The 15,537-nt window shown below is 51.9% G+C and overlaps 1 protein-coding gene across 5 annotated transcripts in view; it reads left to right on the forward strand.

Annotated features, from left to right (window-relative positions):
- MAMLD1 (mastermind like domain containing 1) overlaps positions 1 to 15,537 on the forward strand; it is a 123,457-nt gene that overhangs the window by 75,466 nt on the left and 32,454 nt on the right. For all 5 annotated transcript variants that reach the window (XM_019435763.2, XM_019435765.2, XM_053892002.1 and 2 more), the window contains one exon: positions 8,154 to 9,857. In XM_019435763.2, coding sequence (XP_019291308.2) covers positions 8,154 to 9,857 — 1,704 coding nt within the window. The remainder of the gene's footprint in view (positions 1 to 8,153; positions 9,858 to 15,537) is intronic.

A 15,537-nucleotide genomic window follows, 5' to 3' on the forward strand; every position in this document is an offset into this window, starting at 1 on the left:
TAGCCTCCTGGTGGGGACTTTCTTTCCTCACCTCTGAATCCTTCCACCTCTCGAGCATTCTAGACAAAGAGTGTTTTCTCAAGAGCTGCCTCCATGGATTCAACAGAGATTTCTTTTGGCTATGAGGTAGACCAAGAGATGACCTAGACCTCAGGAAATGACAGCTCTGTGACCATGATTTCACACTGTCCATACCTAAGAGTCCACAGGTGAGCCAGGCTGGACTGAAGCTACAGGGCTGAGGGGATGCCAGGCCCCAGTTACAGAAGCACTCCCTGGCAGCTAGGCCTGACTCCTGCCAGGAGGCTTTGCCATCAAAATATAAGAGCTCACGACCTCTGGAAAACTGGAAGCACTGTGGTGCCTTTGGCATAGTGTTCTCTGTGAGCTCACTCACCCTCCCTTCAGTTTTGTTCATTTCCTATGTGCTGGATTCCAACTGGAGATATCCAAAGTTGCAGTTGGACAATGCCTCCAGTGACTGGTTGAAGCAATTAAGGGCAGGCAGGGGGGGGACAGAGGCCCAGATGACTGACATAACACATTGCCGAGTTGTCCTTCTGGATAGATCTCTAGGAACAAGCTTTAAAACAGCATCACTGATTTTCACATGCCCTTCGAGCTGGTTGGGGAGCTGGCAGCCTTCCTGGTGACTGGTGACTTGGTAGGATTCTAATAGAATGTGTAAGTAAGCACAGCTCATTTGACCAAAATTGTAGGCCACCTTTCTCGATTCAACTGGAGCAGACCTGCTATTCTCAGGACTACAGTGCTAGTCTACACACACACACACACACACACACACACACACGTTCAAGTAATCCCTTATTAAAAAGACATAGAGATATTCGGGGATGACCACAATTTGACCCCCACTGGGTTGGGGGATGTTGTGCTTTCTTTAAGAGTATCTGCAATTGGCAATAATGTGCACTTCCTGTGCATGGAAAGGGCGTTTGTGGGCCATTGGGCCGTCCTTGGCCTACTCCCGCCCCAGGGAGAGAGGCCCCCTTGGGTGAAAGAGAAGAGAATCCATCATTTCCCTACAGGAGCAGTAGAGGAAGAAAGTCACAGCATTAGCTTACCAAAGCTGGGAGGCATTCACTTTATAGCTAGGAAAAGTGAAGCCCAGAGTGGGGCAGAGACCTAGGAGAGATCATACCACAGGGTCTTTAGAAGCACAGCCCAGAGGGAAGTGAGGAGGTTCAGTTTAAATGACCTCTGAATGTTCCTCTGCCCTCTTCACATATAGAGACCCGGGTCTGCCCAGCGGCCCTGGCAGCCTCCCAACATCAGGTGTGTGGCCTCCAACCTTGGCTCCGCCTCCACTGTTCCCCTTCTTTGCATGATTCTGGGCTCATCAGCATAATTCCAGTGAAACGCAGATAAAGCTTGTTAACCTGGGTCCTGCACAGATGGGATTGTCTGGACTCAGGCAGGGCCTTTTGCCTTTGACCTTCGGTTTCTGTTCCAGCCCCACGCAGTACCTGCTTCATCTGTAGGCCAGCCTCGCCAAATTCGTCCAACCGTTTGAGACTTTCTCTTCTCCCCATCTTTCTCTTCTCCCCAGAGTGATCATCCTTATCCCACCATTGAGGGTACATGGGAATGTGTTCAGAGGAAATGAGGTCAGGGTTTCTTCCTGTGAAGAAAGACCAACCTGAGAGTCAGAGAAGCTGGCCCATGGGCGCATCTGTCCCTGGCTCCAGGCATCACCAGTCCTAACATGAGTGGGAGGCCCCAGCCTGTCTCTAAGAGCCTGGAAGCTCTGGCAAGCTAGGAGTGCAAGGGTAGCGCTCCAGAAACCCATGTCCAGTGACAGAATATTTCAATTCTCGGGGTGAGGGGGGCAATATGAATTATGAGCTCATTGGATCTGTATGTGTCTATAAGTTTGGGGCCGTTCTTAAGACTTGCCAACTCTTCTTCCAACTAGTGTGTCTACACTAAAGGGAGAATGCAGTTCTATAAAATTACCCACTCAGGTCTGCTCATTTCTACATTTGCTGGGGCTGCTGCTTAGATGGGTCTGGTGGATGCTTGCCAAAGCCACAAGTCCCCAGTTTGGGGTAGCAGAATGCCACTGGCAGTGTGACAGTGCCCAGACTATGGGGCGGTGGCACGCAGAAGGAGGCAGCACTGCTGGCTGTCAGGTCTAGGCTGCTCACGTCCCTCTGCTCCCTCCAATCCTCTATCCAGTCCTAGTGGGCATGTCCTTCTTTCTCAGAGGGCAAGCCAAGGCCGAGGCTGGAGGGCAGTAGGGCGGAATGGGGACCCAGGGCCTGGAGAATGAGATCAGTAACAATTACTGCTCCCAGTGTGCATGCTTCAGTGATGCCATGTGGCACACAGTGCAGGCTGAGTGCCCATTTTACAGAAGAAGATACTGAGGCTCAGAGAGGGGTGGTGACTGGCCCACAGTCACACAGCAAATGAAGGAGTAGGACTTCAATGCAGGTCTTTCAGTGCCTCCTTCAAGGCTCTGTCCTGCACCCCTGCCTGCCGCCGGCTGCATCGGGTGCTGAGGCTGCACTTTCTGCTGGATCAGGGCAAGCCAGGGGCACCAATAAATCCCCTATGTGTAGCATCAGACTCTTGCTCCAAACCGCTTACTAGCAGAGGTTCCTGCTTGGGACCAACTGACTCCTCTTGTAGCCAATCGGCTTTCAGGTTCTCTGCCATTCTCAGCTACCCTGGGGTTGTCCAAAGCATCATGTCTTACAATTCTGGAAATGCTGAAAATCCTGTTTGATCCACAAGAAAGTCCATTTCAGTGTATGAGGAGGTTTTTCTGAAGAACAAACATGCAAATGGAATATACGCCCCAATATCGGCCTTTATACTGTACACATAGACACTCATCTGATCCCCTGTATATATCTGGGCATATTCTTTCCCTCCCTCCCTCCCTTCCATCTTCTCTCTGCTCCTGCAAACCCAATCCTGATGCATCATTGTCTTACCTATTCTGAGGCTACGTCCACCATGCATGATACCTTTATTCCTTCCTTCCAAGCAAGCGTACTAGGGATCATACTTGTCTCCGAGGGCTTGAAATCCAATCTAGTGAGGCAACATCAGGCCCTCAGAAACTCAGGGAATGTGGAACAGTACTGAAGAAAGATGTTGATGGAGTACAGATGTACTTGGGAGAGAGACTGAGAGAACCGGCAAGCGGACTGGCCTAAGCTGACCTGGAGGAGGCACCAGTGGGGGAGAAAGGGGGAGACTAATAAGCCACAGGCCATTTACACCTTTTTGACAATTTTGCTCAGGCCCCATGTGCCCAGCGACCTCCGGAGGGAAATGAGGCTCCCTGAACTGATCTCTCCTAGACGCTTTTGGCCTCCTATGAACTTACCCAACAGGAACCGTGTCCATGTTAAACCTCTAGCTACAGTTTCCAAAATTAAGTGTTCATACCAGCCTGCCAGGTTTCTTTGGGAAGCGTAATATATTTATGTATTTTACATGCATATATATTTATAATGTATACACACACACATATATTATATTCTTTATTCTTATGCCCATTTTATGAGCCTGGACTGTACTCTTATAATCTAGACCTTTCCCAAGAAATCCTTGCTCTTTTTATCCAGACAGAACCAGAAATAATATTGAGTTCAGAGCTGAACTTGGCCCTTATCGGAAGGGTTGCCTTTCTTTTCTCATTATTTAGGGGGTGGGGAAGCCATCACGTGCTTTTAAATGCAGTTTAGTGAATTTTCATAAGGTTTTGGGGACCCATCGGTGGCTGTGTCTGCCTGCCTATGAAATGGGACTCTGCAGGCATTTGGGGATGGAGATGGTCATTCCTTTCTAAAAGACACCAGGGAACCTCCCTCACTTCCCCTCCCTGCCCCACCTCCTGCCACCAAAGGGCCTGTGAGGGCTCAGGCTGGGAGTGGGGACACCTGGGGTCTAGTGTTGCCATCATCTACTAATTAGCTGTGTCCACCACAAGCAAATCACATCTCATTCTGTTTTCTGTAAAAAGAGAAGGTTGAGATGTGGTCTCTAGAAATCCTGCTACCATCCAATGATTTATTTATTTTCTTTCTGATTTACTTATTGTAAAAAAAAAAAAACAAAAACAAAACTCACAGCAAGTGGGCAGGATCATGCACTATACATGGCCTGAGGAAAGAGGGGCTGATGGTAGCTGGAACCAATAGTTTGCTGTCATAGAGTCCAGAGACTGGAAAACAGGACACGTGCAAAGCTGGAAGGTTTGTTTAAGAAGGTTCTGGAAGCTTAGGGAGGGACTTGCCACCAATAACATGACGTTGAGAGGGAAGTCATTCCAGAGTAGCAGCTTTTGTTGCACTTGCAACAAGGGTGCACCCAAGGGTGGCCTTGGGATTCAGTCAGCAGCAACCAGCCCAGTCAGGCAGACCTCAGCCCAGCACCCACTGGCCCAGGTGACCCGCAGAGGAGCCGGTGTGGCGCTGGGGAAGGAGGAAAGCCCAGCTGGCTGCTGGAAATTGAGATGAGTAACAAATCCCGGGGGTGCACAAGAGAAGGCATGCATGCAAGCCTGTATCTAGGCGCAGAAGTCACTGGATAGCAGACTTCCAAGCCTTGGCGGTGCCTGGGGGAGGCAGATGCTGATGTCAAGAGGCTGAGTGCCTCTGTGTGAACACTTCCCTTGGCCTTGTGCACGCTTGGCTGGGGTTCTGGCCATTCAGCCAGGGTGCTTCAGGCTGGCTGTTGAAAGCTCTCAGCATAAAACCTGAAATGCAGAGCTGAGGCCTCTAACAAAGCGAAGTTTCCCTTAACGTCCATTGAAAAAGGGAAGCGCCAAAGAGGCTCCCGCCTGCCCTGCCGAACCAGTAACCTCAGCCAGCATGTCCCCCCCCCCAACCCCCGCAACTGCATTCCCAGGGACAGCGAGGCCAACGTGGCCCCTGGTTAGGCATCCTCCCAAAGTGTTCAGTGAGGCGTCCAGCTGCCAACTTGGCGCAGCGAGGGGGGGCACCCACTCCAGCAAATTGGATTCACCGGCAGCGAGCTAACACCCTGGAGGGGCATCCTGGGGTCCGCTTTGTTGTTGAGGAGACAGCTGGGTTCCAGAATTGGGACTGAGTGGGGACCATTGGGTTGGGGGCCTGGAAAGTTGCATGCACGTGCCCTCTCATTTCAGAGAGTTAGAGACCACTTTCCCTTGCCAGTGGTTCCTAATATTAGCTGTCGCATCCCGTGGCCATGCCTGGTCTTCCCCATGTCCTGCTACCTTGGTTCCAACGAGGTAACGGCAGACTAACAATTAAAGAAATGGTCTGGGAACCCACAGAGTCTGCCAGGGATTCCAGGCTGCTGCAACTCACAGCCCCCGCCCTCCCTTCCTTCCCCTGTCTGGTGCCACATATGCTTCCCTGTCATTACACCTGTAGTGCAGTCCAGGATACCACCCACAGCACGCTGGGCCCAGCCATTGCCGGCTCAGACTCCCCGCAAGGGGTCTGCTATAAAACCTGTACTCGGTCATCCATTTCTATTTTTGATATACGGGAATTCTTTCAAGTCCTTGGGGGAATGTAGACAAAATGGAATTTTCGTTTGGGACTCAGTGACTTGTTTGTGGGCTGCCCCATGACTGATGGAATGAACGGCCGGGAAAGCATGCGGCAGAACTGCCTGTGTCCCGGGGCATTTGGGTTCATTTGTCCATGGATTCATTCAGCTGCTATTTCCTGAGCACCTGCTCCGGGCCAATACAGAGTCCACTGCCCCTGGATGGAAGAGCAGACGCAGATGACCAGATAGGCCTCTTCTTACACCTTCTCTACCCTGCCCAGTGCATTTTTGCCTCCCCTGTGGCCCTCACCCCCAATGGACTTGATGGCAGAGCGGCCCCTCAAAGTGCCCCTGTCCAGGTTGCAGAGAAAAGGCAAAGAAGGAGCCAAGTCCCGTTACTCCAGGTGGTGGAACCCCTCCTGCAGAAGTGACACAGTGTCCTGCCACCAGGGCGGTTTAAGGCGGTGGGTTGTGAGGCTGCCCAGTGGTCATGGAGGGGCCCTGCATTGGCCTGTGCCCTGTTGCCCTCCAGCTGAGCAGCTCTGGGCAAGTCCTTCCCCTTCCCTGGGGGTCAGGGCCCCTGTCTCTTCCTAGGATAAGGTTGGACTTCCAGGGCCCTTCCATGGCTGCCCTTGGTAACGCCAGCTACCAGTCAGTGAGGATTTACTAGGTGTCACAGAATCTGCTTCATTGTACTCAATAGGCAGAGTAGCATCATGAGATGAGAACTAAAATAAGGCTCATTTTGCAAATGAAGAAACCGGGGTCCAGAGAGGTTAAGTGGCAAGGCCAAGACCTGCTTGTGTCTGCCTCAGAACCAGGACCTTTCACCACACTGCCTCCACTCGCGCTCTGGGCCAGTAGTTCCCATCTTGGCTGTGCATTTAGAATCGGCCCAGGAGCCTTGAGAAAACTCAGATACCCGGGCCCTGCTCTGGATGAGACTGAAGCAGTTCGTCTGTGGTGGGAAGCCCTGGGAATGTGGATGTTTCTCAATGAAGCTGATGAACACCAAAACGTGACATGTGCATCCCTCTTTTGATGTTCACTCTGTCATGACAGTCGTGGCCGGTGTGGCGCTACCACACACATTGACCCTCCGCCCCACCAGTGAGCCAGACGTGAAGGGACATCAAAGGATCAGCAACGAATGTCCCAGGAAGACTTCTAAAGCTAAACAGGGTTTCTTTACATGAAAAAGTATGTCAAGAGAAATACAGTCGAGCCTGGAAACACAGGCTTGAACTGCACAGGTCTGCTTAAATATTTTTCGATAAATACAGTCCAGTGCCGTAAATGCATTTTCTCTTCCTTATGATTTTCTTAATCACATTTTCTTTTCTCTAGCCTACTGTGTTGTAAGAATACAGTACATGATACATATAACATACAAAATATGTGCTTAGTCGATTGTATGTTATTGTAAGGCTTCCAGTCAACAGTAGGCTATTTGTAGTTAAGTTCTGAGTGGCGTCAAAAATTATAGTCGGATTTTTGACCACAGAGCATTTTTCAAGGTTCACCTGTATATGTGTTCCACTGTTGGCGTGTAGGTAATTCCCAAGCCCTTCTCTTTTCACACATGCCTCCACTCCACCCCACTTGCTTTCCCCTCTACTTGCAGGTCATGGTCATTAACATGACAGCCACAGATGACTGTATGAAGCCTTGAACGAGTAGGAAATAGTGCCTCGCTAACTGCTTTGTTCCCAAAGGCTATGCTTTTATAAATGGTGAACAGCTCCCCCAAGGTGCAGGTTGCAGATCAGGGCCTTTTCCTGTACTTTGAGGGGGACGGTTGTAAGTCATTCTCAATAAAAACAAACAAGTGATAGAAAACCATAGAGAATAGAAAGGCACTTGCCAATCTCCCCAAAAGATCCCTACTCCCGATGGTTGCATGTAGGTTCTTCCATGTTATTTTTGTATGTACCTAGCAGTGTGTGTGTGTTGTGTGTGTCCGCGCGTGCAAAGATAAGTGAAACCATGCCTCAGTGACTGTTCTGCCACTTGTGTTTTCCCCTAGACAGTACATCTCAGACAGTTGCCCCAAAGCACACACCTAGATCTACTTTATTCCTCTAAAGATTCTGTTGTGTTCCGTCTGGTCACCACAGCCCAGTGCATTTAAACGAGACGGGGAGGCAACCTAAAAGTTGCCTGTCTATGTTGTGCTTTTCCTTTTTAAAAATGGGGATATCTGTACACAGGTAGGAATTGAGAGCATCTGAACTACTTCCAGTTTGCCCTCCAGTGCCTGTCTGGGGCGGCTCAGTTCAGTTAGTGACTTCCGCATAGTTTTGGTGAGCTCTCCCTTACGTGGGCACAGAAGATCCTTTGTGGGACTTTCTGCGGTGTTTAGTATACAGACAGCATAATGCCTAATTTGAAGTGTAACAAGACAGTTTAAATGAAACACAGCAACAAAGAAGCAAGCATTATGGTCCCCCAAAATAGGCTGTATTGTATAGTTTTGACAAGTCTTGAAACTGAGAGATGTTTTATGTTGCAAGTTTCCTGTTCATTAGCTTTCATGTGCCAAGGCTTTATAAAAATTCCTCCCTCCCTCTCCCTCTCCCTCTGTCTGTCTGTCTCTCTCTCTCTCTCCCTCTCACTCTCTCTCTCCACCACAGGGACCCACTAAAAGGAGACAGGAAGGAGATAGCTTCCAGTTTCCAGGCATGGCTGACGGAGGTTACCCTAATAAAATCAAGAGGCCTTGCCTTGAAGACGTTACCCTTTCTATGGGCCCAGGTGCCCATCACAGCACACCCTGTGCAGAGCTACAGGTGCCTCCATTGACAATGAACCCTAGCCCTGCCGCCATGGGAGTACCTGGCCATCCATTACCACTCGAAACTAATCCCATGAATGGCAGCATAATGGGCTCACCGTTTGCAGTGCCATCGGCTGCAGAAATGGGACTGAAAGGGCCTTCCGGTCCCTACTATGACAAAGCCAACAGCATGCCAGCTGTGGACCAGGAACTTCAAGATCTCCTGGAGGAGCTAACAAAAATTCAAGAACCTTCTCCGAATGAGCTAGATCTTGAGAAGATACTGGGGAGCAAACCAGAAGAACCACTGGTGTTAGAGCACCCGCAGCCAACCCTCGGTGCCAGTGCCAAGCCTTCGGTTCAGATGCCACACTTGGAGAGCCTCGGTTCCGGCAAGGAGTTTGCTTCCAGCTGCGGCCAGCTCCCGGGCGCACCACTGCCAGTCCCGCCCTCCCCGGCCGGGCTCAGCTATGTGATTCCTGCCAGTGGGAAGCAAGTGGCCTCCCCGGGCTCTTCGGCAGCACAGACCAAGAGCCAGGTCCAGGGGATGCTCCCTGTCGCTCTGCCCCCACTCCCAGTGCCTCAGTGGCATCACGCCCACCAGCTGAAGGTGCTGGCAGCCAGCAAGCAGGGGTCTGCTACGAGGCAGCCAGGGCCCAACCCCAGTTGGTCTGGCCTGCCTCCTCCAGGCCTCTCCCCGTCTTACCGCCCGGTGCCGTCGCCACACCCGCCGCCACCGCCGTTCAGCCCTCAGAGCCTCATGGTGTCCTGTATGGCGTCCGGCAACCTGCCCGGGAGCACTTTCCAAGGCTCCCCCAACGCCTTACTGGCCAGCATGGCATCCGGCAGCAGTGCCGCCCTGGGGCCCCCCGTGCTCTACACTCCCGAGAAGCTCCCCAGCCCGGCTCTCAATCAGCAGCCGCAGTACAGCCCACAGAGCTCCCTCCTTGCCAACCTGGTGTCCTCTAGTATCAAAAGTCCTCAGGGACACCTGATGTCTGCTTTGCCCGCCAGCAACCCGGGGCCATCCCCGCCCTACCGCCCTGAGAAGCTCTCCAGCCCAGGCTTGCCGCAGCAGTCCTTCACTCCGCAGTGCTCCCTGATCCGGAGCCTCACCCCTTCCGGCAATCCGCTAAGTCAGCAGCAGCAGCCGCCTTCGCAGCAGCCGGCAAACACCATCTTCAAGCCCATGGCCACCAACCCACCCAAAACCCTGAGCGTGATCATGCAGCAGGGGCTGGCCAGCCCCAGCCCGGGAGCCCCGGAGCCGTTCACTTTTGGCAACACCAAGCCCCTGTCACATTTCGTTTCTGAGCCGGGCCCCCAGAAGATGCCCTCCATGCCCGCCACCTCGAGGCAGCCGTCCCTGCTCCACTACCTGCAGCAGCCGACGCCGACCCCGGCCTCTTCTGCCACCGCCTCCTCCACCGCCACTGCCACCTTGCAGCTGCAGCAGCAGCCTGACCACTCCTCTCTCCTCCTGCAACAAATGATGCAGCAGCCGCCCCCACGCTTTCAGCGGCCAGTGGCCCCGGACTCCATGCCTTCTCTGCCCAGACAGGTAAGACGGTCTCGCGTCCAGTTGCGTTCCTTTGTTTTGGACATAGGAACCGTGTCTCGTGCTATTGATACTTGGCTCTGGAGGCAAATCTGGCCGTAGTCCTCTCTGAGACTGGACTTGACTCTGGAGAAGTCTATTGAAGGCAGCTAGTTCTGTGTGGTCGAGGTGCAGTGTTCATGAGGCCGAGGTTATGGTTTTAGCTCCTGTGCAAGTCACTTAACTTCCCTGGGAGGAAAAGTGCACCCAGAAGGTGCTGTTAGGGGAAGGAACCAGGGGAGATGAGTCAGAATCGCCTAGAACTGCCTTCCCCTGCACCGGGCCAGGTAGCGTGTTCCCTCACACAGGACTAGTGAAGCCTTCGTAGGACGCAAGGAAATTGCACCAAGGCATGTAAATCCTACCCTGCTGGCATATGGCTGCACGCTGAGCCTTCCAGAAGTGCCACAGCAAACTTCTGCTGAGCAGCCCCAGTGTGCCCTTCACCACTGTGCTGGCTTGGACACTGAGGCAGGCCCTAAATGAAAAGGACAGATGCGAATAAAGTAGTTACTCTTACCATCTCCATTCTACAAAGAAACTGAGGCTCGGAGAGTTGAAATGACTTGCCCGGAGTCACATAGCCAGGGGACAGAGCAGGAACTGGGAACCAGGAAGTGTTAGTCCAGAGCCTGTGCTCTTCTCAGAATCACTGTGACTTCTCCCCCTCCCTCATCTACAATATGATCAATCACTGAGCTCAGCTGATGCCCGCCCAGGGGTGTTGATCACAGTTTCCCCATGTCATTGCTCTGACCCCTGCCCTCATTGGTTATCTATTGCTGTGTAACAAATGACTCCAAGACCTCTGCTTGAGACAACACAAGTGTATTACCTCACGGTTTCTATGGGCCAGGAGTCTTGGCATCACCTAGCTGGGTCTTCTGGCCTTGAGTCACTTGTAAGGTTATCATCATCTCCAGCTCAACCGGGAAGGTTTTTGCTTCCAAGCTCACTCCTGAGGTGGTTGGCTGGAAGCAGTTCCTTGCAGGTGTTTGGACTGAGGCCTCATTCCTCATGAGCTGTTGGTTAGAGGCCTCTCTTAGTTCCTTGCCACGTGGGCCTCTTCATAGAGCATCTCACAGCATGGCAGCCGGCTTTGTCTGACTAAGCAAGACAGAATGTGCCAGCAAGACAGGCAGAGGGATTGCCAGCAGGTCAGAGGTTACAGTCTTTAGAACATAGTCTTGAAAGTGATGTCCCATCACTTCTGTTGTATTCTGTTCATTGGACACAAGCATGAAAGTGTGAATACCAGGAGGCAGGGGTCACTGGGGACCATGTCAGATATCTGCCTACCCAGAGCACTTTCTGCCTACCCAGAGCACTTTCTATCTTGGTCCCTCCTTTCCATTGCTCTCAGCCTTGCCCAAGTTCAAGTCCTCTTGATTCTTTGCCTGGACTCAGAGTTGACTCTTAAGTTGGTTTTCCCCAATAAACCAGCCATCACTCAAAACATTACCTTCAAGAGACCTGACATAACAGAGACCTGATCATGTTTCACATTTGGCCAGAAGTTTCCGGGGGCCCATAACCTGGCTCCATCCATCTCCTTGGACTCTGTGCACATCAGGCCCTGTCTGGCACTTTGCTTCTATCATTCGAAGTGCTGGCAGTCGGCTTTATTCCTACCATCCCCTGTGCCTGGCAGTGCCTTCTCACCTTCTTTCTCCTGCCCCACCCCCACAGCTCCTAAGGCTCAGGAACCATCCCCTCCAGGACCAGCCTTGGTACTTCTGTCTCCCACTCTGCCTCTCTCTTCTCTAAAACAGCCAAGGAAGAGAGCTTGGCCGGCGACCTGGCCCAAGGGAAGCACCTGTCAGGGTTGACCTCTTTTCTGAGGGCCCTGGATGAGTGTGACTGGGGCAGCCCCCGGAGGAGAGAAACCAAGTCTTTTTCCTCCATGCCTCATGAAGCATAAGCAAGCAGAGAGCTCCACACCAGGGAACTGGTCCTCTGATGGACTTGTGCGGCAAACAGAGCATCCGTGGGTGCGGCCAGGGCGAGCCACAGGCCCTCATGTGCAGTTCGGGAGCACTTGGGTTTGAGTCTGCGGCGGGCTTACCGCCATCTGCCTTCGTGGAGCTGGAAGTCTCCCCCTAGCAGGCAAGGTCCTCAGCCTGGAGACCGATCACCATCTAACACTGTGAGCCGTTTGGGGTTTTTCTTCAGTGGGGTACATTTGTAGCCCATGTGGCCTCAGAACCCAATCAGCTGGCTCAGAGGGAGAATCCTTAATGACCTGTGTCATTAAAATCACACCCAACTGATTACCTAGGTGAGCTGGAGAAAGTGCTCCGGGGAAAGACCAGCAGCCAAGCTCCCTGAGGCTAGGAAGGGCTCAGGTGATCGCCACCAGCAGAGGGGGGAGCCTGGGCTCCCTGGATGGGAGGCTGTTGCTGCCAAGAGCTGCCTTCGCTGCCAGTGCTGGCCAGTGCCCACGGGCCAGGCATACAACTCAGCTCTTCACCTGCCTTTTTCTCATTTTAGTCATCAGAGATAGAGGCCGTTATCATTCCCTTTAAAGCCAAAAAGACTGAGGCACAAAGAAGTGACTAGAATTGCCCACACAGGAAGTTAGGGCCAGAGAAGGGAGTCTGGCTACAGAGCCCATACTTGTAAACCCATGCATGGGGCACTGCTTCCAGAGCCTTCTGATCCTGCTGTAACCTCCAAACTGTTGCCTCTTCTACAAAATGGGCAATAGGTTATGACATGTTGATTGAGGATTCAATGCATTAATACGTCTAAAGCGTTTTGAACAAGGCCTACCAGCACAAAGTACCTGCCAAGGAAGGTTTGCTATCACTATGACTAACTCCTGGCCTTGAGCCTCCAGATCCATTTGGTGAGGGCTGAGATGTGTCAGGACAAAATGTGAGCAGTGCTCTCTCCAGACCCCCTGCCTACCACAAGATTGACAGCCTACAGCCTCGCGGGTTCTCCCTGTCCCAGGCTCTGCCCCACTGACACAACTCCAGGCCTGGTGGAAAAGGGAAAAGGCGGGGGTCACCTGGGTGGCTCAGTCGGTTAAGCGTCAGTCTCTTGGTTTTGGCTCAGGTCATGATCTCAAGGTTCGTGAGTTCCAGCCCTGCATCAGGCTTTGCGCCGACGGTGTGGGATTCTGTCTCCTTGTCTCTCTGCCCCTCCCCAACTTGTCCTCATGCTTTCTCTATCTCTCTCTCTCTCTCTCTCTCACACACACACACACACACACAAATGAATCAACTTAAAAAAAAAACAGGGGCGCCTGGGGGGCTCAGTCGGTTGAGTGTCCGACTTCGGCTCAGGTCATGATCTTGCAGTTCGTGAGTTCAAGGCCCATGTCAGGCTCTGTGCTGACAGCTCAGAGCCTGGAGCCTGCTTCAGATTCTGTGTCTTCCTCTGTCTCTCTGCTCTTCCCCCACTTGTGCTCTGTCCCTCAAAAAATAAATAAACATTAAACAAATTTTTAATTAAAAAAAAAAAAACAGAATACACTTCCTACGAAAAAAAAAAAGGAAAAGGAAAAGGTCATCTTTGCCTGGCAGGCAGGGATCTCCTTCTCACTACCCCTCTCCTGGCTCCCGGTTCTGTCCATGGCACTCTTCTAGCCAAAACACAGAGTAGACATCCAGGCTGAGCACATCAACAGCTCACCATGCCTTCTCATGGCCTTTTGCATTTGCTCTGAGGCCTGAGAACTCAGCCCTGCTCACCCTTCCAGGGGAGAGAAAAGAGCACAAGCTTCTTCCTTCCAGCAGGGCCAGCTGGTCGAATTTCACTGATGGCCAGACTGAGCCTCAGAAAATACTCTTCACCTACTACGTGGTGACACAGACTACCTTGTTGCACTTCCAGATGTGATCGTGGTTACCACAGAGGCACTGGGCCTTCATTTGAATCCAGATTTTGGTTTCTGAAAAGAGTACTTTCTAAATGAAAAGTGAGAAACCAACTCTTGAGTAAGCAGAAAAACCATGTCCAGTCATCTACAGGAGCTCATATTTCTCAGCTCTGAGAATTTCTCTTGACCAGTTAGGTAAACGACCCAATTTCAGTGGATAATTTGCTTGCACTGAAGGTAAAAGGCAAATGCCATCTGGCTCCAGGGTGGCAGTTTAGCATGGCAGCTGAAGCGAGGGCACTGGGGTTCAAGTCTAGGCACTGATACTGACTGAGCTCTAGGTGGGGAGCAATGTCATTTAGTCGCTCTGAGCCTTAGGACATTGGAAGACAAAGGAAGCGCTAAGCTGAAATTGCCCAGAGCCCTGCCTGGCACACAGTACGTGCTGGGCTGGGATCCACCACCTCTGAGGACAGGTGCGTTTCCAAATTGAGGACATTTGGGACTATAGAAAGATCATGTGGTGCATATACCAAATATCACACAAGCCTCCGATAGAACCTGGGGCAGCATTTCATTACTTTTGCAGAGAAATACAAATATTTAAGTCCACATCAATTTTGTCCCCAAATAAATTTTGATGCCCAACTTACCAAAATAAAATAGGCTTTCAGAGCTTTTGGGGTTTGAAATTACAGCTAAGGGATGTGGGCTTGGAATTACTAAGGGAGTGACTTTTTGGAATTGGGGCATCCAGCCCTTCTGTGTCGGATTTTAATGACCCCAGATCTCCTCACTGTATTCCCCACCCTACTCCCAAGGCTGGGTGACGTCTCTCCATTTTTAATCAAGATGAATTTTGTTTCCGTAATTTAGGTCTCCTTCTCCCTGAAGACTTATTGGAGATACATGCAAAAATCAGTGTTAGAACTTCAATTTTACCACCAACCATGGGTGAATGGAACTTCCATTTGCTCAGAGACGAACACAGGTCCATTGAGGAGATGGGGGCGGCGGGAGGCGGCCCAGCTCGAGGGCCCTCGGTGCACATGGCTTGGAGAGCTGGGAGCGCAGCATCCTGGGGAGGAGGGATGTGGATGGCGGCCAGTTGGAATAAGAACAAAAAGGCCTGAAATCTGATCCTTGAGGCAGGCTGAGGCACAGGGGAAGGGGGCAGCTGTGGAGAAACAGACCAAAGAGGCACATGATATTGTTTGGACAGATTTTGAGAAGGGTACGAGGGGAGTCCAGCCCGACTGGAGGGAGGCTGGTTGAGGCCCCTCCTGGGTTTGCTACACTTTCTACCTTTAGTGATAAGCCTCCCATCCGCTTAGCTGAGGCAGCGATGAGCACCCAGCAATTGCGGAGACAGTGGGCAAATTGAGAGAACTCGCCATCTCCCCTCCTCGAGGGGCTGGGCCTGCAATGAGGATCTGGGCAGCTTGGTCCAAAGTGGGGCCTTGGGGAAGCCCTCTCACTGCCCTCAGCCATAGGTCCCTCTTGGCCTTGGCAAACGGAGCCCTCTAAAGTGCAGCACTCCCACTGCCCAGGGCCTGATGGAGACAGCACAGGGGAGGGGACCCCAGGGCCTTGGCAGGGTGTAGGCCCCAGGACTGGGCTTGAGACCAGGTTCAAGAGAGCCCAGGCTTTGGAACACTTGGGTCCAAATCTCGGCTCTGCTACTTTTTAGTTTGGCAAGCTATTTTCCCTCTCCGGGCCTCAGTCTCCCCATCTATAAAATGGAGATACTAGTATACCTATCTAAGGGGGTCACTGGGAGGATTAAATGAAGTGAGGTAAAAGTGCTTGGCATAGGGC

The sequence above is a fragment of the Panthera pardus genome, unplaced genomic scaffold (genome assembly GCF_024362965.1).
Source record: "Panthera pardus isolate Hobbes unplaced genomic scaffold, ASM2436296v1 HiC_scaffold_27, whole genome shotgun sequence".
Classification (NCBI taxonomy): domain Eukaryota; kingdom Metazoa; phylum Chordata; class Mammalia; order Carnivora; family Felidae; genus Panthera; species Panthera pardus.